We start from the raw sequence: 25,128 nt of genomic DNA on the forward strand, positions 1-25,128 counted from the left end.
TTCAACAACCATGGCCACCACCGCCTGCCGACATTTCTGTTGGTCAAATTTTTCCGCCATTATTGCTGAACGGGTAGTCACATGCATGGTTGATGATGTTGTTTTAAGTCTTTTATCTACTTCATTATTTGAGTTACTCTTGCAATTATTCGTATGAGCAGCCATGGAAAAATTGAGGTTGTTCCATTATTGGACTTGAGTTTGGCTTTACAATAGTCACAAATAGCTATCCCAATCAAGACCGGATCGGGAATGAAGTGTTTTCATATATTAGATCTGTTTCTTCAAGGTGCTTTGCAGCGATTTTGGTTGTGTTGTTGTTGGATTTAGTTGTTGTTCTTCGCCATCCCTTTGGGGTTCATTTGACTTGAAATTGCATCAGATTGTTTGGCTAGAAATGTGTTATTGATACTTGTTATCGTGTTCGATGTAGAGGGTTTTAATGCGTGAATTCGTTACCATGTTGGTGGTTGAGATCATTTGCTATTTTCTACACTCTGGTTTGTTATTAGCTCGTTGTGGTACAAAATTCTCAAATTTTCCTTTATGTCGAATCTATCTCAATATTCATATCATTCATCATAGTTGATTTTGGATTGTTCGACTTGAAAAAGTCATTATTACTTGTTGTTTGTCGTAGGGAGTTGATGACACATAGACCGATTCTGTGTTGACAACGCCTTGAATTTTGGCCCCCCTTTTGTACTTATATATATAAGCACTTGGCCAGGGATTAGGGTTTACAAAGTGTGTCAACCTTGTTGGCATGCCTTTATTCTTTTTGATGTCATTATGTTCTTAATTCACCAGAAAAACATATAGATTTATAGTTATGCAATATAGTATTTTGGTAATTTTATTATTTTTCTAGAGAATACACAGATTTACAAGTATGAATATCATAATATCCGTCTTCGTATTCCTTAACTGATAGATAGTTGAAATATTTATTCATTCTATTTGTGGGTATCTATTAAGCTAGCCATTTTATGCAGTGAGATTTTATTTTCAAATATTTGCGGATACATATTTGTTATCCCTTACCACAAACAAGTATCTTGTCTAGAGTTTCTAATTTTAAAACATATATAATGCCACATAATCAATTTTGAGTCAAAAAAATCAACAAGGCTAACAAATACAAAATAGATAAACTTGCGGGGTCAAAATCGCGAGATATTTTTGTGTGGTCATGAGACTAAAAAATTCTATTTGGTCACACACACAAGAAAAAGTGAATGTAGAAAAAATAATAATTAAATAATATATATTTTAAGATAATTATATGTTGTGTTGTGTGACCAAATGAATTTTTTGGTCTCATAACCTCACAAAATGACAAGAATATCTCTAAAATTGCACAATTGAAACTTACCAAACAATTTTGAAACTTAAGAGTTAAAATTGTACAATTGAAACTTGAGGATTAAAATCGCACAATTGTAAAACTTGAGAGGTCAAAACTGTATTCAATCTTTGATTATTATTTTTTATATTTTTTATACTGTATTTAAACCTTGAGTCCTTAATTAAAAATTAGTTGTTGGTATAAATCTAGTAATATAAGTCTCATAAGTGTAGTTCATATGGTAGCTATCAAGACATTATTGGAGTGATCATAGTTCGAACCCCGAATTTCATGTTTCTCCATATTTAAATGTGTGAGTCTTATCTGTCATTAGGCTACTTGATAAAAAAAATCTAATTATATAAAGAGGCTATATTATTAAACTAAGAGTTTAAAGATGGTAAGCAGACACTATAATGAAAGTTTATATAGATATCCAATGAGAAATCACCACTCTTTCCTGTCATATAACTAGTTTAAAAAATAACCATAGATGAGTGGGGTGATATGTTTTTTGGTTACAAGAGAGAAAGAGTGGGGTGGTATGTGTAAAAGAATGACCGTGCATATTCTTTAAATTCTTAAATTAAAAAAAAAAATTAATTGATATGCACCGACGGTGTAAAATAATTATACACTATCAATCAATACCAACCATATTTTTCGTCACATCACCCCACTTCACCCCACTTTCTTGATATGACATGACTAAATAATGGTTTTTTATTAGACGATTGTGTAAAACTATTTTACACTGTCGGTGCATATCAATCAAACTAAAAAAAAACTTTACCAAAAAAACTAAAAAAAATATAAAATAAAATATTGAGTTGCACAAAACAACAAAAACTTGAGTCCCATCATCAAATTGCGATCAGAGTAGTACAGTAAGGTATCCGTTTCAATTACCATCTTCTTCCTTCCAAACCCTAGAAACACTCTCAAATTCCCCCGATCACAATTTCAAAACCCTAGAAATCCCAAATCCCCAAAATTATGAATCTTCCATCCTCAAAACCCTCTCAATCAGACTCACAAGTTCAATCCCCTCTCAACATCTTCCCTTTCGTCAAAGGCGATTGTTGCAACTGCAATGTCAAACAGCGTTGGCTTCTTCACAACGCCGTCGTTCGCGGCGCCGATCGACGAATTTGCACTTCCTGTGTTCTCCGTCTCAATCCATCAACATTTTGTCCTTATTGCTTCGAATTCTTCGAAAACCCTCTTTCAACAACTTCTTCTTCCTCTTCACATCGTTTCATCTCCTGTGTCAAATGTTCTTCCCTTTCTCACATTCAGTGTTTATCTTCTTCTCCTTCTCCTTCTTCCTATCACTGTCCTCCTTGCTCTCAACCCAATTTCACTTTCTTCCCTGTTCCTGAATCACCTGTTGATGAAAAACTAGCTAAGGTTTTCTTATGTGCTTGTAAGATTGCTTCTTCTGTCATGAAAAAGCAGTTCTCTTTGTTTAATGCTAGGTCTGAAAAAGCTGTTAAAGAGGCGGCAATAGCGAGGAAGAAGACTAAGGAAGCTATTGAGCAATGCTTTGCACTTCAAAGGCTTCATGGTTCACTCGATTTATCGAGTAATAACAAGAATGTGGTTAAAAATGAAGACTTGAGTGGTGTGTATGGACATGGACATCCACAGTCCCAGAATGGTCCTCTCAATAACAAAATTGGGACTAGTGGGAATAATCCTGTTGTTGTCAACAATATTGGAGCTAATGGGATTGATGGAAGAATAGGGAATAGTAATAATGGTGGGAGATTTGGTCCTCCGTTTAAAACATCGGCTTTTTAATATTTGCTACAGCCTGTGGCGACAATTCAGACTTATCAAGGTTGGGGAGGTTTTATATAAAGTTTTATTTTTTGCAATGATGCTTGTTTTGGGATTGAAATATTATTAACAAGTTTGTTTTTTTGTTGGTTTAATGCAGGCAGATTGACAAGGGTGTGGCTGTTTCGAGAGTTAGTGCTGCTGCGAAATTCTGTGTAAGAGTGCACATTAGATCTTTTTATGTAGTATATACATGATGCATTTCATGTATCCGTTCCATTCCCTTGTAAAGCCTTCGACCTAATGTGATTATGCAATTTTATTGTACTTTATGTGCCTGCCTGTAATTAGGTTTGAGCTTTTTATTGTGTTAAGAGTATCAGTCTATCAGATGTTGTTACTCGTTAGTCCATTTATATACTATCAGATGTCAAATAAGAGTCTGGTTATCTGAGATTTAAATAACTATAATCACAGTGATTTTAGCTAATTTTTTTCTTCATTGGTTTGATTTACCAATGTTTTTAATTGGGATGATTTCAGACTCGGGCATATCATATATCATGATTGATTAGCCATGAGTTGCATATTTTAAAATGAGAAATGGTATTTTGATACATAAACTGTTAGGTTTACTGAGTAGGCCAAATAAACTGTTAAAAACCAACAGATCCTGCATTGGCACTTGATGTTCAGATTGTCTTTTGGCGAATATTATCTCCTTAGCATTGTTGTCGTATGAGACCTAATTTTGACCATTTTGAGTTCTCAAATTTAAAATTCTATATGCTGGCAATCATTAGTCTACCTGAGAAATAATTCCCATGTTGTCTGTCATTAGCTAAAATTCTATATTGGAAAAGAATTCTCAAGTTGTCATTAGCCCCTGAGAAATAAGATGATGTCTTTGTTTTTCTAACCGGGCAAGCTAAAGTTTATGTTCTTTTCAAGCATTTTAATGTGTATGCACAAAAGTTTCATTCCTGCAACACTTAGATGTTGTACTGTTAATGTTTTCTTGTCATATTGGACTCCTCAATATTTTGCAGGAGTGGTGGTTTGACTGGTTTCATTCATATTGGGCGCGGATTCTGTTGTCATCCTCACAGATGCTCAACCTATTTTCCTGTCTGTCGTTTTCATTTATTTTTTATGAAATTTTCTTGTCTGTCTTTTCGGAGTGATAACTCTTATGTGATGATGGATGGTCATGTGTGATATGATGTTAATCCTGTGTGTGTTGATCCTTTGTTTGCGGCTGTATGGGGAGACTGAAGTTCTTATGATTTGTTTTCTAAGAAATCCACACTAGAGTTGTCATAAAGAAAGACTATTTTACAATTTTGAATAATAGTATAACCAAATTCCATCCAGTCTTTTATATAAGAATGGAAGCCATCAACTACCAACTAAGATGTTTTCTCTCCCGACCCCCTCATTTCTTTTATACCCCCAAAAATCCAATTTTGCCCCTTGCGGTTTGAAACATTTTTGCCAAAAAACTTCGGTTTATATTCACCGAAGCCAAATATTAGACTATTTCGGTAACTGCGAACCGAAATTAGCGTTTTCGGTACACAGAAAACGAACGTCAGCTTGTTCGGTACCTGCAAACCGAAATGTCATAGATTTCGGTACGTTGGTCGCTGAAATTAGGCCATTTTCGGTAGCAGTTTACCGAAATAATTGTTTCGGTACCTGCGAACCGAAATGTCCCAGATTTCGGTAAGTGGTTACCGAAATTTATCAACATGTCATATTATTTCGGTTCGTATAAACCGCAGTACCCCCAAGGACAAAAACGGAAATTCAGGGGTAGAAAAGAATTGAGGGGGGTTGGGAGAGAAAACATCACCAACTAATTTGAAATCAAACTCAAACTCAATAGGGCTCAAATTAAGCTCATGATATCACTGTAATACCAAAAGAAGATCAATTGCTTTTTCAACACTGTGGTGCAATCCATTTGGTCTTGGCAAGAATAAAAGCACATGTATGCATTGCCAATTCCCACACAATTGTTAGTGGAAGGGAAGACAACCTCAATGGTACATTTAACTCTACCTGTGGTTGGTTTGTGCCATTTGAGCACAGCAGGCCAGTCGCGCATACCTGCTGAATCAGCAGCCTGAACATTATGAAGGCTCCTCCAATTATTTAGAAAAGCAATCGCCTGTGAATTGCCAATTTGTTGTGGCACAACTTTGTTGCTCCAATCAAAACTTGACAATTGACACCTATGATATACGGTTTCTGTTTTTTAATAAAAAAAAAATTGATCTCCTTGGAATCCAACCAACACACAAATCTTCACTTCATCTAAAATTTGAGATAAATAAAAGTTCATTAATGTTGATTGTTACGCTCTTTTCACTTTCACAGAACTCAAGCACGAGCCAACCAAATAATTTAAAGATCTTTGCGTTACTCCTTACAACCCGAGATAAAACTTCTAAAAAGGAAAGCGCCCAAAGCAAAAATATAAATAAGAGCACAATAAATGCCCAGCCAATTCAATAATCCGACACCATACTACGAGTTCAGGTATACTACCCCAAATAAATGCAGCAGCAACAACAACAACAAAGAAAATCATAGCACTTTCTTCCTTTCCACACCGTCTTAAGTATAGAATCAGTCAGTGTTAATAATACCATGACGGAATCAAGTTGTCCTTACAATTAATATTATAAGATAGTGAAAAATAATCTACGTTTTTCATCGGTAAGTTCATAGGAACATTTCGGAATTTTTTATTTATTAATGTAAAATTTTGAAGAAATAAAACTCATCAAGGGACAAGAAATCTCAAAATGAGTCTTATAATAGGATACAGGTTATTTTTAATTGAATATGAGAGGAGGGGTGGTGCCTCAAAGTTATTTTGAGGATGTTAATGAAAGTTACAGATTTTCAAGGGACCATGACTCCAGTAGGGAGAGGTGGAAGATATAGATGCTATTGAAGTGACGAAGCGACGAGTGAAGACAAATTTAAATCATCTGCATTATGCCATCTGCTCCAAAGAATTCAAACATGTCCGTGCCATCAATGACGATAATACACTTGCATGTGTTTGAAATCACGGTGGTATGCCCGACCAACCCACGAATACGATCATTCTGAAGCTTGGATTTGCAGCTTAACAAAAATAGCGTTTAAAATACATTGGAACACAAGAATTGTGGTCACAAGTCAGTAAGTCACAACGCAGATACGAACAACCGCTTAAGCATCTTGGAAGTTACTTTACTGCAGTGTCTCTTGAATATATGTACTTGCGAAAACCACATCCTTTAAAAGATTATTCTTTAAGCTTGTATGTTCTTGCAAGATGAATCAGTAACCGGTTAAGAGATAATGAAAACGATAGTATTACATATAAACAAGACTCATCGGCATCTGAAAAGTTGTTCTCTACAACTTCTGTATGTAGTACATGTGTTTGTAACAAAAAAGTTTGTACTTTTTTCTGCTACTTTTCAGATTGTTATTGGACACAAGATGAAAAATACAAAATAAAATAGCTAAAATTACAAGGTTGACTGTATATCTCAAACCCCCTTCCCTCCATGATAAGCATAGAGTTTTCAAGGCATCGTCTTCTCAAACTATATACGACTGAACCTAATGTCTTGCACGAAGTACAGATAGTCTATTTTCCTGTGATTAACATCATCTCGTCCTTCACCCAAGCACTAATGTCTTGCCATGAATTATTCATAAAGTACTAATAGTCTTTTCTTCAAGTGCTCATCATAGTGTGATTAACACCGCCACATTCACTCCATGATTTGACGAAGTGGAAACATGTTATCCGTGTAAGTGGAGAGAATGTGTACAAAGATATACTCTTTAGCAGAAGATTTCTGGTTTGACCGCTTGTGAAAAATACTTCTCTTGATAGGAAGTCCTACTCTTGTTCTGTTAATCCCAGCAATGACTGTCTCTGGAAGGAAGTCCTACTTCTCTTGTTCTTTTTGAATCTATACAAAAGATAAGTTGAAATAGCTTGTTTAGTTCCTCACAACATAAAGTTAAGAAAATCAACTCTAACATTGTAAGTTTTTATACATATATTTTATTACAGTCTAAACCGTCAATATTTCAATCTACAGTAATCGTGTTTTATTGTGTGTGTGTGTGTGTGTGCATGTGTCTGTGCACGCGCATGTGAGCTTGATGTGTTATCTGAAATCCTTTTCAGTTGCCACACTCGTGGGCATAATCTATTTATAATCCAAAAATGAGTTGCTAAATAAACTCTTCTAAACTGACTTTGAGATCATTTAATTGCAACAACAGAGAAATTCATATATATACATTGCAAAAAGCATTGTAAATTTATCGAGTGAATTTAAATCCAAATTGCAAGTTACCACATCTTACCTAGTGTAGGAAGGCAAATACTTTTGATGAAACTAACATCTGCACAGCCGCATCTTTCAACCTCTTGAAAGAATTTTCTGCAAGACAACAGGTGTGATTGCTTTACCACTTGCTGAATAAATAATCCTTGATGGACAAAGCAACAATCACGATGAAACTAGTGTATTAAGAAATAAGATTCCTTTCATGGAACACTCAAGTTTCATGAATCTCCAAGTCCTTCTGCAAGTATATCGCTAACAGAATCATCAAACAACGGTGTTGCTTGACTTCTTCCTTCTCTATCATCAGATCCAACCAATACTTTATGAGTGCTCGTATCAGGAAGCCAACCCTTTTTTAGCATCATATCAAGTAATCTCTGTGCCTCATATTCCTTTCCCTCTTTCCAGAGGCCAGTTATCAGTAAGTTATATACTGCTGAACTCAACTCTTGGCTGCCAGAGATTTTTTCAATGGCGCTAGAAATCATAGATAACTGGGAATGATTGGCTATGAATGAAATTTGGACAAATAGTTTATCTGGATTAGGTATGAAACCTTCACTGACCATCCTATTGAAAAACAAAACACATTCCTTAACTAGATTTTGTTTAATCATGCCATGGATAAGGATACAATATGCTTCCGTGTTAAGATTTCCTCCCACAATGAACATTTGTGAGAGGAATGCTAACAAATTTATTTCCTTATCAGATTTAGACAACTCGTGCATGATAGTAGTTTGTGTGACATTACAGCAAGAAATGCCACAATAATAAGCTAATTGCCATAGTTTTACGGCTTTGTTGACCTGTCCCGAGTCACATACACATTTTATCAACTTGTAGAAGGAAAAAGAATGAAGAGAGCATTGCTCCATTGACATATAGTAAAACACTTCAACAGCATATTGAGAACGGTTGATGTCATCACAGAGGCCATCTATTAGTTCAGAATATGAAGCGATATCTAAAGTCCAACATCTTGCACAAATTCGACGAAATAGTTCCATTGCTTCATCATACTTTCTCAATCTACAGTTTCCAACCACAAGAGCTGAATATGTTGCATCTTCAAGAACAACTGAGAATTTGATCATTCTGCCAAGAAGTACATATGCTCTCTCGGTCTCCTCATTCTCACAAAGCCATCTAATGATAATATTCCAAGATTGACAATCAGCTATGTTTCTCTCCGTCATTGTTTCAAGAAGAGCATTTGCTACCAGAATTTTACCAGTATTGCAGCAACCTTCAAGCAATGCATTGAAAGGAGCAGTTTCATGAACTTGCTTATCCTCTAAAAACGTTATAGCCTCATCTATTTTCCCCAATTCACAATAGCAATTTATCATAAGAACAAAAACATTTTTACGTGGTTGTATACCATTTCCTATCATTTCATTTATGAGGCATACCGCAGAATCCAACTGCAAGTTTTTGCACAAGCACTGTATTAGAGCCTCATAAACAAAAGAATCTGGCACAAGATCAGAATTTTTCATCATTCTAAGCAACTTTATTGCTTCTTCAACTTTATTTTCGCTGCAAAAGAGAGGTATGGTGCAGGTATAAAAGCTCAAATCCGGTCGACACTCGAGTGTAAGCATTTTCCCTAAAGAAATAAGAGCTTCATCCACACGACCACTTTCGATCAAACCCTTCACAAGTACCTCAAAGGTCTTACTATTAGGACTACATCCCTTATTGCTCATTCTTCTAAATTGATCCAAAGCAAGATCAACCTGATTGATCGAAAACAATACCTCCAACAAACAATTCAAAGTGTCGACCGTGGGAACAATTCCGGCCTTCACCATCTCTTTATAAACAAACAAAGCATTTTGAAAATCTCTACAATCTTCTTGCACAATAGCACCTAACAAAGCATTAAAAACTTCAATCGGAGGCTTATAACCCCCCGAATTCATGTTCGTTAAAACTATCATTGCTTCTTTAATCCTACAATGCTTAACAAATGTGTGAATCAATGATACGAGAGCTACTTCAACACCTGAAAACCTGTTCTTAACCATGTTATGACAAAAATTCTCCATCTCTAGAACATTCCCAGCTAAACCCAGTTTCAAAATAATCTCAAAATATGTACTAGAAGTATGGTGGAAACTCTTCTGTATTGAAGCCCATTTAAAAATCTTCACAGCTGAGTTTAAATCAGTAGTTTGGTTCAAAACTTTGATTAAATTATCTGGGCCAAGCTTATTCTTCAAAAAGTTAATATTTTGATCAAATTCAGATGAATAATTGGGGTTTAGAACTTCAATGGTTTGTGAAATTTGTTGAGTACTTGTTGAAGATAGATAAACCCATTTGAGGAATCGAGAATTATGTGCCAAAGATGGGAACTTTATTGCCATAGAACGAAACATGAAATTCTACAGTAACGGAGAAGGAATGAAAAATGAAGAGAAAGAGAGACAAATTGGGAAATTGAAATCTGACCTAGGAACCATGTTATCGACTATCGTCGAGAAGAAGAACACAGCAAATGTCGTGCTTTTTATGTTAAACAATGTAAAACGTTGGAATCACAGTTCTTGTTGCTTCACTTCAACCACTTCACCCCAACCCAAGCCTTCAAAAAAAGTTATGCAAGAGTAAAAATAAGCTATAAGGTAAAAAAAAAAATTACGTTAAATACAAGCTAATTTATTGAAAAGCTAGTTTATAGTTGAAAAATTAGAGCGGATGGTTTATAGTAGAAAAATTAAGGGTCCGTTTGGTGCACAGGATAAAAGACAGGATATGATACTGTATCATATCCTGCCGTAATCCAAGTGTTACAGCAAGATATGATAAGTTAATCCCCAAGCTTATCCTATCATGTCCCTCTAGTTATAATTCTTATTCTGAATTTGAGCTGGGTTACTAGCAGGATAGGATAAGAAAAAAAAAATTACTGATTTATTTTATAAAATATATTTTAAAATACATAAAATATAAATAATAAAATAATTAATTTTTAAATATATATGTGATTTTCTCACGGGGTAATTTTGTAATTTATATATTCTAAAAAATCAAAATTTTACTAAAATTACAATATTTTAAAGTAAAATGATTATTAAAAAATTGACAAATAGGGATATTAATTTAAATTTTATAAAAAATTAAATATAATTTCTTTTGCAATAGTAGTTTTATTATTTACGTACGAGATATATCATATATTTATTTGGCTTATCTATAACATGTATATATTATTGAGTTATTTATTTGATCACGATTTATATAAAAAATTAAACTTGATTATTTTCTCATGATTTTTATTTGAAATTATATAAAGTTATTTGATTACTTATTTATATTTTTTATTTATAAAATTCAAAGTATTACAAAATAATTTTAAAAAAATAACAATTGTTTACACTAATAAACATCATGTGACTCGTCAAGTTCGTTGGAATCTTTTTCCAAAAGGTTTTATTAAAGTTAAATCGAAAGACACTTTTTTAGTATTTTAGAGGATTTTTGAGAAATAATAGGGGAAATGATATTCATGCGTTTTCAAGATCTTGTGGCAGAACTTCTAATTTATTTGTCGAACTTTCAGCCAGTTGGAGAGGTAATTGACATTCACCCATCAACTAATAATAACAACCCGCATAAATAAATTTGCACGTGGTACCCACAACTAACTTTTAACAAACTTTTACTTCACATACATAGATGTGGTTTGTTCTCTTACTTTCCATCAATCTTAGAGCATAAATATCGGTATACAATGCATCGTGTCTTGTTAGTGTATGAGCGTGTTTTGTCAGAGGAGATGGATAATCCATTCCGATGTTCCATTCTTCCATTCTTAAAGTAAAGAGGTGCTTCTGTCTACAAACGGCTCGTTGATGCCACGTGGTAGTGCTCTCAAAAAATAAATAAATTCATGGGACCGATTTAAGTGTTTTTGGTGAGTTGTATGGATATTTGAGAAATGTGGTTGAATTGTTTAAATAATTTGGAAGTGTGAAACAATATAAACAATAAAATGGAACTCACTTAAAGAACTCATATGAGTTCATGGGATAATGGTAATTAGTAGAATTTTGGGCATTAAAAGAGTTATTGTTGTTGGGATCCATTTCACTAAAAAGATATTTAAAGCTACAAACAAGAGTTTATTGAAGGCTAAATAGAAAAATTAGAAGGAAATTTTTTTTTTTTTTCTGTGTCCAAATCAAATGAACAAGTCTATATTTATAGACCAAAAAAAAATGATAAATTTTGGTGGAAAAAATTTAATTTAGTACGAAATAATTGACCTCAAATGATAAGGATGAAATAAAAATCTAAAAATCAGAGTAACTAAAAATCACAACGACCAATAATATATTGTAAGTGGAGGAAGGGGACCCACTCCCTCCCTCCCCCACCACTTGTTGTTTCAACCTGTTGAAAATTTTCAACTTCAATTCATCCACGTATTTTTCAACACCGTATTCAACTAACTCATTGTAGCAATTCAACTATTGAATATTTCAACTAGCCCATTGTAAGTGATCTTAGTGTACAGAAAAGAGTAACACTTTTATCCAATAAAGAGCAAGCTTTTAGAGAAGAATTGCACGAATCTGAGTTGGACCCCTCTAGTGCCAAACCTAATTCAGTCAAATGCATTTGGAGCTTGACAAGCTTGTGTTCTATATTTGTAGTGTCATTAACTCTAGTGTCAAACCTAATTCAGTCAAATGCATTTGGAACTTGACAATCCAGTGTTTTGCTCGTGTTCTATATTTATAGTGTCACTAACTAAAACAACTATGTTTAATGTGGCATAATCAAAAGACAAATAGTGTACACATGGACAAGGAAGATGGAAATGTCAAACGTGAGGCGCCATGTACACTAAAGAGGGACTTTATTTTTCATTACACTTTCATTAAGATAGAAAAATATTGTATTTTGTATTTCCAAAATAATGTTAGATTATGTCCTGTAACCAGTAGGTTTCATGCCAAGCCAGATTCTTAAATCTAAATAGCATTATCAGCATAGAACAAGTTAACTACAACAAGTGTTCAAATACAAATAGGAAAACACCAATGTAACCCCATCAACAGTTAATAATACATTTAGGTACAAACTGTAAATAAGTTTCTTGAGGTTTCTGACATAAGTGTTCTTACTTCATGTATTTGTGCAGGAACTTCCTATGGAAATCATTCCTGATGGTGTCATTTATAAATCGCTTAGCAAGCTTGGTTTCACCACGGGCTTGGTTTTTGAACACCACATCATCATCCCACCTAAGCCAAACAAAATTTTAAAAAATGAGATCATGACGACTAACGGAATTAATATCTTAAAAATTGAGAGTCGCTTTAAACTTGGATAACAAAAAACGCGAAGACTGTGTTGCTAAAAATATAGATAGAAGGAGCTAAGATGCAATGGTCAAATGGTAGATCCACATTAAACACACCAGTGAAAAATTATAACCATTGATTGGAAAATTAATAGTTAAGATTCAAATACCTTTATAATTTGTAATACAAGTGCATGCAATCACAACATCGATCATCGATTTTTCAATCAATGGTTATACTTTTTCAATTTCCATATAAATTAACTCCCTCACTTTAGAGAAGATAAATACTAAACTAATAGGGATAATAGTAAAAGCAGTCATTTTGGTTAAATAGGCAGTTCGATAAATATTTAGATTCATACCTTCTTTTGACATTGAAAGATGTAGGATTATTTATCAATGGGTTTCCACGCATAAGCTCTGCCTCCTTTACTTTGAGATCTTCTTCTTGTTGTAGTCGTTCCTGCACAAAGGTAATTTACATTTAATTCTTTCTGTAAATAAGAGTAAATACATTTGTTAATAACTCATAAACACCATTAGAACCAATTAGTACGCGAAAGGTAGTAATTACTAAAAGAGAGGTACCAACCCACCAAAAGTAAGAATTGAAGAATAGAATGGTTGATAAAACAAACAGGAGTGAATCTCTTATTGGTGAGTGAAGTTTAAGTAAGGAAGAGGCGCATTCTCCTACAAGGATTTTCCCTTTCACAAAAACTATCTAATTTTCAAGATGAACCCTTCCTCCATATTCCCCTATTTATCTAAATGGTATCACTTCTAAATTCCTAACCGCTCTAGCTATACCAAACTGGCGTACATTCTTACTAGCATCTAACTTTTCTTAATAGTACTCCTTATTTCTATCTTAAGAGGAGATACAACCACAAGCTCAATGTCTCATCTGAAGTGCTTCAATGACATGACTTTAAAAAAGCTAAGTATAAAAAAGGAATAATGTTACCTTGCGCATCTTTTCCTCTGCCCTTTCCTTCTTTATTTGTTCAAGCTCGGCCAGCAAAGCTTCAGTGTCATCCTCATCATCATCCTCATCACTGACAAAGACAGTCACATTAGTGTATACTAATATTAACAAACACAAGGAACAAAATAGCATGTCATTACATTACATAATAAATATCGATAAAAGATTTCCTACGCCTGATTGCCAATAGAAATAGCATATATATTGATGGGCACATGCTCATGTATGCATGCTTGAAAGGCCGTAAAAATAAAATAACAAGCCTTGATTATTCTACAAATCCTAAATATGACACATACATATAAACAAGAACTTTAATTACACACATGGTTATATGACTGTGTCTTTGTATTGCTATATATACTTATGTACTTGCACATTTATATTCTTAAATTTTGAATTCAATTTTATTCAATTGTGTTATGTATGGGAATGGATTCTCTCAAGTGTAATTTACACTTGAGAGAATAAAGTGTGGTTTGTTACCATTGATCAAGAGAGAGAAACATATAAAAATTTAGAGAAAATAAATTTAGATGGTGTTAGATTACACTTTATTCTCTCAAGTGTAAATCACACTTGAGAGAATCCATTTCCGTTATGTATACACATCAAAGATCAAAGATACATTATATAAACAAATTTATACTGTTCACATGAAGTTTATGCCAAATTACCAACCTTTCATCATCGCTGTTGACTTCAACATCAGAATCATCTGCATCAACACTTCGTGGAACAATGTGATCATCAATGTCTCTTTTTGTTCCTGTTAAGATAAAGACCCGTCAAATTAAAAGAGTGAATATAAACACTTAGACTTCTTTCCTTATCCTTTTCTACCTCCTTTTCTTGGATGGTAAATGGAAGACCATATCAATGTGCAAAGTAATGAAAAAATACCTTCGAGAAATAGATGGCTACCCTTTCCATAATCCCTATCATCTGTTAGAGCAAAGAATAAATTAATTAAACATTTACAGTTTGAAATAAAAAAACAAAAATGAAAATTTATCTAACAGGAATGATGGAATTTAAATGCTACAAGTAGAAACTTGCAAACATTAGACATTGATACTTCTTAGTTCTTACCGTTATAAGATTTATTTTTTGATGAGAAGTGCCTCCTTTCACGTTCATCAAGTTCATCACGTAGGTTCCTTCTCTTTATTTCATCTTGTGTATCCTGCCCGTCTTTCCTATAAGGGTATGAATACAATTAATAAGGAGGAAAACAAAACGGATTGCATAAGAAAAACTCTATACTACTGTGATAATATGAAACATTGACAGCATGTAATAAGCAGTGTGGCTTCTTAATCGTTTAAAAGAGAAAAGCGGGATAGAAAAAGCGAACTGCAAAGAAACCCAATCAAACTGTAACAGATTCTTAAATTCCTGTCTCACAAACATGTATCAGGATGCAGATGTGATCTAAAGAGTACAGGTAGGGATTAAAAAACCATACAAACATAAACAGTCCCTCACTTTTTGCAATTGAGGGGGGGAAACAAAAATGATAGCATTTTGTATCTAATTACTCCCCTCGTCCATAATATTTGGTCCTTTTAGCTTTGGGCATAGGTATTAATAAATAATAAATTTAGATTTTTTTGATCAAGAAATAATAAATTTAGATAAGATAAGTTAAGTCATTCTTACCCTTAATTCATGAAGAAATTGTAAAAGTGATTTAATGCATGTTTTTGTTTTTGTAAGGGTACAATGGTAAAACATCATTAATTGTATCTTGGTTTCTTAGAAGAACTAATATGAGCATGGGTGGAGCCAAGACCCAGCGAGCCTGGGCAGTTGACCGGGCTCTACCCAAATTTTTTTGTATTTTTAAGGGTTAGTTTAGGGCAAAACTGAGATTTCTTGTTCAAAACAGAGATATTTAGGGGTTAGTTTAGGGCAAAATTGAGATTTTTGTTGGACTATATTGTCACATGTGAAATTTTGCCTAGGCTCTATAATTTTTCTATCTCTGCCACTGTAGGAGCAACGATTAGGGACGGACGGAGGGAGTACTAAGCATAGGTTTTCACTTTTTATAACTTGATGAATCAATTGAGTGGCATATTCCACATGACAATAAAAAAGTAAGCAAGATAGCTTTGAGGTTGAGAATTATAGTTACACTTATAAATTATCCATGAAAAAACTAAGCAACATGAACATGGCATACAAACCAAATAGGATCCAATTAACTTAACATAATCAATACAAACCAATGAACATGGCATACCAATATGAGTTTTGAATTTTGATTATCTCTAACAAATTAATCACAAACCTAAGCTTTTATTTATTGAAATAAAAAAAAATAAAAAAAAAAAAATTGGGGGAAAAAACCCTACCTAGGTTTGAGAGTGGTGTGCGATGCGATATCTCTGGATGAGTACTTTTGAGAGGGACCGAAAATTCGAGTACCGCCTTGTTCGTTTCCACCTTTAGCCGGCGCCCATGTTGGTCTAGCTGCGGTCGTCATCGGATCAAGGAGGTTGAAGGTGGTTTAGATAAATGGTTGAAGGTGCCGGAAAACTCAACCCAAGGTCGCTCCTTTTGTAAATATAATTAGATGGGAAAATAGAGAAGAAAGATACAATGATGAATATATGTAGTTTTTTTTTACTAAAAGACGACGGCCGTAGCGATGGACGACGGCGAGTGGGATTTCAACGCAAGAATCATTGACTAGTTTAATATTTTGTCCTATGTTTATTTAGACCCGTCTAGTAGCCGTTTGGATTAACTTATTTTTTAGCTTATGCAAACAGCTTATGCAATATAAATTAAGTTTTATGTTATTTTATAAGTTCACATAAGTGAGAATTGTACTTTTATAAGCTATTTTATTACAAACTACATTGATAAACTTATAATAATACATAAAAATTGCATAAGTTGTGTGCATAAGCTCAAAAGCAAGCTAATCCAAACAGACATTTAACTTATTTTTGAGCTTTTGCGAAATAACTTATGCAAATAAATAAAGATTTTATGTATTGCTAGAAGTTTTTCGAGGTAGTTTGTATAAAAAACTTATAAAATTATAATTTTTGTTAGTGAAAATTTATGAATTAACATAAAAATTTATTTGCATAAGTTATTTTCATAAACTCAAAAAAAATCAAATTTCTCTATAAAAAAAATCAAATTCAGACAGCCCTTAATTTAATAATTATTTGGTTTATTTATTATCACATATCATATTGAAGTATCATATACGGAACAATTTGTTTTTCATAAATAACTATTGTATACGAAAAATAAATCGTTACTAATACAAAACTAAATTAATTATTATAAGCATGAAATTGTTGTTGAAAAAATATAAATTTAACTATTATACACGATGAACAAGTTATTGCTAATAAAAAATTTATATTAACCGTAACAAAAAAATAAAATTATATTAACTGTCATCTATAACAATATATAAAGGGGATAAGGGAGTTTGGGCTGATTTTTTTTTGTCCATTTTGCCCTTAACTTCCTTTATGGTTTTTTAATTATTCCATAATTGCCCTTAACTTCCTCTCTTTTTTTTTTATGGTTTTTTCATCTATATCTATTCTATACTATCTATAACAATATATAAAGGGGATAAGGGAGTTTGGGCTGGATTTTTTTTGGTCCATTTTGCCCTTAACTTCCTTTATGGTTTTTTAATTATTCCATAATTGCCCTTAACTTCATCTCTTTTTTTTTATGGTTTTTTCATCTATATCTATTCTATACTATAATATATAAAAATAATACATGAGTTTTGGGGTAGAATTTTCATAATACCAACATTACCCTTGCCTTTTTTTAGTAGCAACAAAAATATTTTATTAACAAACTCACCATAACATAAAGCGTATCTTTTTTTTTTGGGTACATAAGTTAGACACAGGCAGGCGCGGAACGCGCCTGCCTGACCCGCTAGTAATATATAAAAAGAATACATGAGTTTTGGGGTAGAATTTTCATAATACCAACATTACCCTTGCTTTTTTTAGTAGCAACAAAAATCTTTTATTAACAAATTCACCATAACATAAGGCGTATCTTTTTTTTTTTGGTACATAAGTTAGACACACGCGCCTGCCTGGCCCGCTAGTATATACTAGTAAGACATTTTGCTCTTAACTTCCTTTATGGTTTTTTAATTATTCTATAATTGCCCTTAACTTCTTCTCTTTTTTTTTATGGTTTTTCATCTATATCTATTCTATACTATAATATATAAAAAGAATACATGAGTTTTGGGGTAGAATTTTCATAATACCAACATTGCCCTTGCTTTTTTTTAGTAGCAACAAAAATCTTTTATTAACAAACTCACCATAACATAAGGCGTATCTTTTTTTTTGGGTACATAAGTTAGACACACGCGTCTGCCTGGCCCGCTAGTATATACTAGTAAGAACAAGTTAATCAATCATAAGCCACTAGGTTTGGTCTAGTGGTGAGAGATTTGGATAGTATGGAGGGGGTCATAGGTTCGATTTTTTCTGACTCCATTGTAACAAAAAAACAAGTTAATCAACCATAATAAAAAAAAACAAGTTAATCAAATTTATTTAACTAGTTAGAAGAATGCATCAAAGAAATTACCCAAACAAAATAAATCATGAACATTTTCTTTTTTATTACTATTAGCGCAATAAATCATAAACATTTTTATCCCGTAAGTTTAACTCAATTGACGACATATTACATTATATATGTAAGGAGTCGGAGTTCGAACTCCAACAATTTTATTTATTTTAAGAGTAAAATTTCTAATTAATAGTAAACAAAAAAAAACCATGAACATTACCTTTCACGGAACATCATGGAAATTTGTTCAAAGGAAAAGGACTACTACTACGGTACTACTTCAAGAAAAAAAAATTCTACCCCTACCGAATTCAATATTGTTATTTTATCCTTTTATTATTTAACTTCATCCCTACATTTATTTAAAGTCACATACCAATACATTTTAATTAACATACCAGTACACTATAACATACCATCATATTTTTAACACCAACACACTTTAATTAACATATCAACACACTTTTAACATACCAGCACACTTTAATATAAGGGTAAAATAAGAATATCTTAAAATATATTGGTGTAAATAAATAAATGTAGGGGTAAAAAAATATTCCTACTTCAAATCTCAAAGTCCAGTTTGATAATTTTTGATTTTTGTTACATACTGTAGTAGCAGGCTGGTTCTAGTTCTAGACTCAACAAGAAGGTCGAATATGAATTTTTTACACACGTGTTGCAAAACGGTTCGACTAGGCCAAAATTTGTATTTGCCGCGCTGATCATGGAGAGAGAGAGAGTCAACACCAATCAATCAATCCTAGCTGTAGCTTTGGAGTTTGTCATGACCGCGAGTCCCAGGTTTGGAATTTCCGAACCTAAGAAGTAATTATTTATTTTTATTTTCATTTTGGTGAGGAGAGTGCGTTTATTTATCAAAATTTCCACTATTATAATTAAATTTGGACACGTGACAAACGGAAAGCACACTTGGAAAGATGACACGTGTTCAAATTTAACGGTAATAGTGAAAAATTTGACGGCAAGAACGAACTTGAAACTGCAGAAAAGATAAAGACTAAATTGAAATCTGACGTGATAATGTGTAACGTGGCAAACGAGGATAATTTGTCAATAATGATGCTGAGTCATCTACTTAGAGGGATCAAATCCAAAAATAAAATTGCAGAGAATGACTAAAACCAAAAAAACCAAATTAAACCCAAAAACATATTTTTCTTCTTTTTTTCTCTAAACTCAAAAATGGACTCATATTTCTCTAAATCAAGAAATTTGTGTTGAATGTACTAAAACAATATTTTCTTCTTCTTTTTTCTCCGCAACCTAAAATTTCATAAAACTTTTTAACCAACAAAAAATTTAGTTTTCTGAAACTCCATTTATTTTGATTTAATCAAAAGACCATATTAATTTACTAATCACCATATTTAAAATTTGACATGAATTTTTAATCAAAAAACTTTATATATTGTAAAATTTGAGTTTCATTATATCCTCAAATTTCAATCAAAAAATTCACAAACTTTTAAGGTAAAATGACTTTTTTTTTCCCTTTTGAATCTCTCAAATCACATCCATTAAAACATGTTTTGCAATTTTTAGATTTAGAGAAATATGAGTCAATTTATGAGTTTAGAGAAAAAAGAAGAAAAATATGTTTTTGAATTTAATTTCGTTTTTTTGGTTTTGGTCCCTCTTTCTGCAATTTTATTTTTGGATTTGGTCCCTCTAAGTGGATGACTGAGCATTATCATTGACACATCATCCTCATTTGTCACGTCAGTCTCTGTTTGTCATGTCATCATTTTTGTAACGACACATAACGTTAGAGACTAAATCCAAATAAATTTGCATATTTGGGACTATTTTAAAACGAAAAAAATACAGGAACGAAAACAAAAAATTTGCAAACTTATGACAACAAATTGATCATTTAAGAAAGAAAAAAAAAAAAATCAAATGAATAATAAATAATCCGAAGCTAAGGTGTACCGACCCGAAGCTAGAATAAAGCGTAATTAAGTACTCCATAAAACACTTCGCGTAATCCCAGCCAAATAACACTCACAGACAAGACAAGAAAATAATTAACAATTAATTAATTAAAATAAAAACGAAGAAGTTACGCACAAGCCTATGATTCCATTTCCAGACTCCATCGTCACACTCTTCTCAATCTCATGCGCTGTTACACTTTCTTCTTCAAATCCATAGATCAATCAAACGCAGAAACCGGTAAGCAACTAACTCTTTTCTCATATCACTCACTTCCACAGTTATAGCGCTCGCTTTCAACTGCTTTCAAATTTTGAATTCTTCTTACTTCTCACGTCTTTCTCACCATTCACCATTATTCATTTATTTATTATTGCTACTATTTTTTTATTTTATTTTAATTTAATATTCGACATTGACAGATAGATCCATGAATAAATGCTCGCTGCCAAAATTTCATTGGAGGATATTCAAATTTTTTTATTTTAATTTTTGCTATTAATCATCTGCTTCTCCAATTCTCCCAAACAATTCGTTCTAGGAGACCTAATTAACCACGAGACTAATTACTTGGTTAATTTTTAGTAATTTATTAGTCAAATGAAAATTAACTAGCTGAGAATATTGCTTTGAATTTGAATTTGATTTTGAATCCACTGTTCAATGTTCAATAACCTTTTCGTGAAAATAAGTTTTTCTACTTTCTAAGCTTCTTTATAATAATTGATTTATTTTTAAATTTTATGCTTTCATGGTTGAATATTCTTCTGATTAAATTAAATGCACAACTACCATATATTCACATGCAGTAGTAGCATAATTTAATTGCTTTCAATTCAAGGACTTTCAAGTGTTAATTCCTGGTCCATAGGATCTGATTTTGATGTATATACATACAAAACAAGATAACTTCATTTCAAATTTTCAACAGATTTGGTCAAAATCTCAAATTTCCCATGTCAATTTCTGAGAAACAAGCTTCATCATCTTTAGTAACTAGAGATGTTGATCCTTTGTTAAGAGATTTGAATGATAAAAAACAAAGCTTTAGGCGAAACGTCGTGTCTTTAGCTTCCGAATTGAAGGAGCTTCGAAGTCGATTAGCTTCACAAGAACAATCATATGTTAAAGAAACTCAAACAAGACAGGTATAAGATTTTGAATTATTTGTGTCTTTTTGTGTTTCAATATACAAACAAATGTTCTTTAGTTTTGTTTTTCTCTTTTTGGCCATGCTTAAAAAATTATAGCTTCATAGTAGTATCAATGATTTCTACTTTTGGAGTCTTTGTGGTTGTGGGGTCAAGGAAAATTTGATTATTTTTTTATGTAGCAATTGATGATTATTTTATTTTTTCACAGGAAGCAGAGACAAATGCTAAGATCATGGAATTGGAAATTAGTAAATTGCAGAAGAATTTGGAAGAAAAAAATGAGCAGCTTCAGGCTTCAACATCTTCTGCTCAGAAGGTTTCAATTACATTTACCTTATTCCTATTATTCTTTTCAGTTTTCATGGCTTATGCATCTTGTGGTGGTATACAGCTGTTTGATTTGAAATTTGAAATGTTTCAATTTTTTTGTTTTGCACGATTATCTATTTTTGTCTTTTGCTTGCTTTTTTAGTTTCTAGCTGAAATGTTGTGGATGAAATTGATATTTTTGCTAGCTTTTTGGATTTTTTTCCCTAATTATTTTGTTAAAAAAAAAAACATATTAGTACTTTCCTCATCTTTTAGGATGTTTTTACTATTCATTTGTCCTCTTTTATTTTAGCATATTCCATTGGACTTTGGAGAGAAGGGTGACTAGGTCCTTTGGTCTATTACTTTTGTTACGATAAAAAAAGTTTAGGTTAGTTGGGTCCTAGAGTTCACTATGGTTTGAATAACTCCTAAGACTAAAAAAACACTTACAAATATGCTTACATGTTCATTTTATTCACTAACAAGGTCCTCACATTAGTAGTAAGATTCGACCTCACGTCCTTGTAAAGTATGAATCGACTTATTATCAACCGGAAATACTTCCTTGGAAAACTCTCTTACTCTTGTAGTCCCTTTCTAACTAGGATGTTAATTCTTTAATTTTGTCTATGCTAAATTTTTCTGTAGAATAATCACAAGCTTATTACCAAATCAATATATTAAAATTAATTTTAATATAGGGAGGGAGGGAATTGGGATTGGTCCATCCTAAAATTAAATTTTGTATTTGTTTTGTCTTACACGGCAACTAGTTGATTTTAGATATACAAAAGCAAACGGAATTAATTAATTTGAAAACTTTATACATCTAAATGAAGCCTATGTGTCCATATTTGCACCATGCTACTACCCAACCAATTGCCATAGATGCTGCTAGAATTAAAATTTATAAGTTCCTTCACTATTGAAGTCACTTAATTTTACACTATAATATTTTTAAACCTTGCACATATTAAATTGTACTGCCATATGGAAAGAAAATCATGTGGGTATATTCAATAGGAACAGTGCATATTTATGAATGAGCATTTGGCACAATAATTTTTCTAGCCAGTAATGGAGAAAATCTTATCTTATCTTACTCATTAAATGCTTTTTTATCATGAATTCAACTGTCACCTAAGCATGCATCTTATGGGTGTACTCCAAACTATTGATGAAATAATGAAATTTTGGAAAACCAATTATGCATCAACCTTAACATAGATGATCAAACAATAGTTTGCATTTGGCAACAATGGTAGGTATCAAGATGACCATTCATTCTCATTTCTCACCATTACCAAAACTGCATTAGATTCTGACTAGTTCTCTATTGACCAGCAGAATATTTTGATTCATATAACTTAAAGATTTTGAGCACAACTTTGTTACTAAAGTTTTTTACCATGTACAATTTATGAACATATATTGGCACTATCTGTCCCAGCACGGTAATGGTAACACGATTCCCTTTAGTTCGGCTTGATCCTTATGGGTTCTAAACCTTTTGAATCAAAGTATAGTAGATTTAGGCATACCAACCTGTTGCTTGAACAAGTCTTAGTGGTAGGGCAAGTGGGCAACCACACCCCCTTATATTTTCTTTCATAATTGAAGAATGTATATTCATAATTAGTCTGCAAGGTTTTATGTTGCTTTACAAAGTATAGTCCTTAAGAATTCATTAGATTAACTCTATGTTTATCACAAGTTGCAACATCGCTTCAAAAGAAAATTATCCCTGAAATATTTTTTTTTGCCCAGAGTGTAATCTTAGTGGCATTTACTCATATGATGTGTTGCAATCTTGATACAGCACATAAAGGAGTTGGATGATCTTAGAACACAGCTTGTAGTAACTAGAGCAACAGCAGATTCAAGTGCCGCAGCCGCTCAATCAGCGCAGTTCCAATGTTTAGAACTTCAAAAAGAATTAGATGAGAAAAATAGTTCACTAAGAGAGCATGAGGAACGCGTAGTTAGACTAGGTGAGCAACTTGATAATTTACAGAAGGATCTTCAGGCAAGGGAATTTTCACAAAAGCAATTGAGAGATGAAGTTTTTAGAATTGAGCGTGATATTCTGGAGGCTCTTGCAAAAGCCGGAGAGAACAAGGATTGCGAACTGCGAAAAATATTGGATGAGGTTTCTCCTAAGAATGTAGAGAAGATGAATAAGCTACTGGTTATTAAGGATGATGAAATAGTTAAACTTAAGGATGAAATGAAGATCATGTCTGCTCATTGGAAGCACAAGACTAAGGAGTTAGAGTCACAGGTATTACCATCCTGATTTGCCATTGTTATTACTCATTCATTTACTTTGTGATTTCTCTTCTTTATTTGAGGTCATGGCTAATCCATTTAAGTTCATTGATGAATTTTAAAACACAGTTGGAGAAACAGCGGCGTGCTGATCAGGATCTGAAGAAGAGGGTGTTGAAGTTGGAATTCTGTCTGCAGGAAGCTCGTTCTCAGACACGCAAACTCCAAAGGGTAAATCTAATTCCTGCACTCATTTTTTTTTGCATTTAAAAAATGCTCAAATGTTCTTAGTTACAGTGCATTGGGCTCTTTTAGTGCTGCTTTTTGAGTTTTTGATGAATTATTTGATCTTTTTTTAGGCAAGAATTTATGCATTGAAATAAATAAGAAACATGAGGACAAATTAGGTTTCATTTTTAATCTAGTTTTGGACCATTATTCAAAAGTTTTCTTTGATGCCATGATTGGTTGACTCATAGTATCATCCTATCATTTATTTGACCCTCCTTAGTCAAACTTATAGTGAATTATATGTCCTCGTGTAATCACATGTTTCATTGTACGTGTTTTGCGATCAGATGGGAGAGCGACGGGATAAAGCTATTAAAGAACTGAGAGATCAATTAGCAGGAAAGCAACAAAAAGTTGTGGATGCAGACAAGCAAAATCAGAATTTCTGGGACAGCTCAGGATTCAAAATTGTGGTCTCCATGTCCATGGTAGTCTTGGTAGTATTTTCAAAGCGGTGAAACCATTCCTTTGTCTATAAGGATTCTTGTATATAGAGGAACCTAATACCTTTTCTAGTTCATTGTAGAAGTAAAGAGAAGTTCTAGAAGGCGTTTCGTGCTGTAGAAATGCAGTTTTACTGTTTTAGAGATAATCTAGCTTTAGCTTATGCAGTATGTAGCAACATCAGGATCACAACACAATTTTGATGTGTTCTATATGAAACTAATCGAAGTATGTACACTTTCTATATTGAAGATCGTTTATTGCATCATTATTATTTGTTTTGACTTGCTAGAGAA

At 32.8% G+C, this 25,128-nt stretch overlaps 4 protein-coding genes across 6 annotated transcripts; 2 read left to right on the top strand and 2 right to left on the bottom strand.

The window, feature by feature from the left end:
• Positions 1 to 2,192: 2,192 nt before the first annotated feature.
• Positions 2,193 to 3,565, top strand: LOC123886172. 2 transcript variants are annotated; one of them, XM_045935576.1, is made up of 2 exons: positions 2,193 to 3,191; positions 3,295 to 3,565. In XM_045935576.1, the coding sequence occupies exon 1, from the start codon at positions 2,345 to 2,347 to the stop codon at positions 3,149 to 3,151; it is 807 nt and encodes a 268-aa protein (XP_045791532.1). In that variant the 5' UTR covers positions 2,193 to 2,344; the 3' UTR covers positions 3,152 to 3,191; positions 3,295 to 3,565. The 2 variants fall into 2 exon arrangements, with proteins under 2 accessions (XP_045791532.1, XP_045791485.1); XM_045935529.1 differs by having other exon boundaries at positions 2,194 to 3,191; positions 3,291 to 3,565.
• Positions 3,566 to 6,454: 2,889 nt separating this feature from the next.
• On the bottom strand, positions 6,455 to 10,077 carry LOC123886286 (putative pentatricopeptide repeat-containing protein At3g16710, mitochondrial). The gene is made up of 2 exons (XM_045935639.1): positions 7,520 to 10,077; positions 6,455 to 7,116 (listed from the first exon to the last, which is right to left on the bottom strand). Exon 1 carries the CDS (start codon positions 9,888 to 9,890, stop codon positions 7,722 to 7,724), a length of 2,169 nt encoding a protein of 722 aa, XP_045791595.1. The 5' UTR covers positions 9,891 to 10,077; the 3' UTR covers positions 6,455 to 7,116; positions 7,520 to 7,721.
• Positions 10,078 to 12,482: 2,405 nt separating this feature from the next.
• Positions 12,483 to 16,516, bottom strand: LOC123886353 (protein CWC15 homolog). Its single transcript, XM_045935699.1, has 7 exons — positions 16,175 to 16,516; positions 14,907 to 15,013; positions 14,718 to 14,759; positions 14,496 to 14,583; positions 13,794 to 13,884; positions 13,189 to 13,289; positions 12,483 to 12,764 (listed from the first exon to the last, which is right to left on the bottom strand). The coding sequence occupies exons 1-7, from the start codon at positions 16,303 to 16,305 to the stop codon at positions 12,641 to 12,643; spliced, it is 684 nt and encodes a 227-aa protein (XP_045791655.1). The 5' UTR covers positions 16,306 to 16,516; the 3' UTR covers positions 12,483 to 12,640.
• A 3,893-nt stretch (positions 16,517 to 20,409) lies between these two features.
• Positions 20,410 to 25,100, top strand: LOC123886527 (nuclear envelope-associated protein 2-like). Of its 2 annotated transcripts, none has more exons than XM_045935902.1 (6): positions 20,410 to 20,603; positions 21,295 to 21,511; positions 21,726 to 21,833; positions 23,649 to 24,110; positions 24,227 to 24,328; positions 24,676 to 25,100. In XM_045935902.1, exons 2-6 carry the CDS (start codon positions 21,320 to 21,322, stop codon positions 24,844 to 24,846), a joined length of 1,035 nt encoding a protein of 344 aa, XP_045791858.1. In that variant the 5' UTR covers positions 20,410 to 20,603; positions 21,295 to 21,319; the 3' UTR covers positions 24,847 to 25,100. The 2 variants fall into 2 exon arrangements, with proteins under 2 accessions (XP_045791858.1, XP_045791818.1); XM_045935862.1 differs by having other exon boundaries at positions 20,429 to 20,603; positions 20,786 to 21,511.
• Positions 25,101 to 25,128: the final 28 nt, after the last annotated feature.

This window comes from Trifolium pratense, linkage group LG1, assembly GCF_020283565.1.
Source record: "Trifolium pratense cultivar HEN17-A07 linkage group LG1, ARS_RC_1.1, whole genome shotgun sequence".
NCBI classification, from domain to species: domain Eukaryota; kingdom Viridiplantae; phylum Streptophyta; class Magnoliopsida; order Fabales; family Fabaceae; genus Trifolium; species Trifolium pratense.

Excerpts from the sequence above, each read along its gene's own strand:
- LOC123886172 (XM_045935576.1), top strand. The coding sequence starts at position 2,345 with ATGAATCTTCCATCCTCAAAACCCTCTCAATCAGACTCACAAGTTCAA.
- LOC123886286 (XM_045935639.1), bottom strand. The coding sequence starts at position 9,890 with ATGTTTCGTTCTATGGCAATAAAGTTCCCATCTTTGGCACATAATTCT.
- LOC123886353 (XM_045935699.1), bottom strand. The coding sequence starts at position 16,305 with ATGACGACCGCAGCTAGACCAACATGGGCGCCGGCTAAAGGTGGAAAC. Across the intron at positions 15,014-16,174 it reads CACACCACTCTCAAACCTAG|GAAAGACGGGCAGGATACAC; the intron begins GTAGGGTTTTTT and ends ATACCCTTATAG. Across the intron at positions 12,765-13,188 it reads TCTTTCAATGTCAAAAGAAG|GTGGGATGATGATGTGGTGT; the intron begins GTATGAATCTAA and ends TGTTTGGCTTAG.
- LOC123886527 (XM_045935902.1), top strand. The coding sequence starts at position 21,320 with ATGTCAATTTCTGAGAAACAAGCTTCATCATCTTTAGTAACTAGAGAT. Across the intron at positions 21,512-21,725 it reads AAGAAACTCAAACAAGACAG|GAAGCAGAGACAAATGCTAA; the intron begins GTATAAGATTTT and ends ATTTTTTCACAG. Across the intron at positions 24,329-24,675 it reads AGACACGCAAACTCCAAAGG|ATGGGAGAGCGACGGGATAA; the intron begins GTAAATCTAATT and ends TTTTGCGATCAG.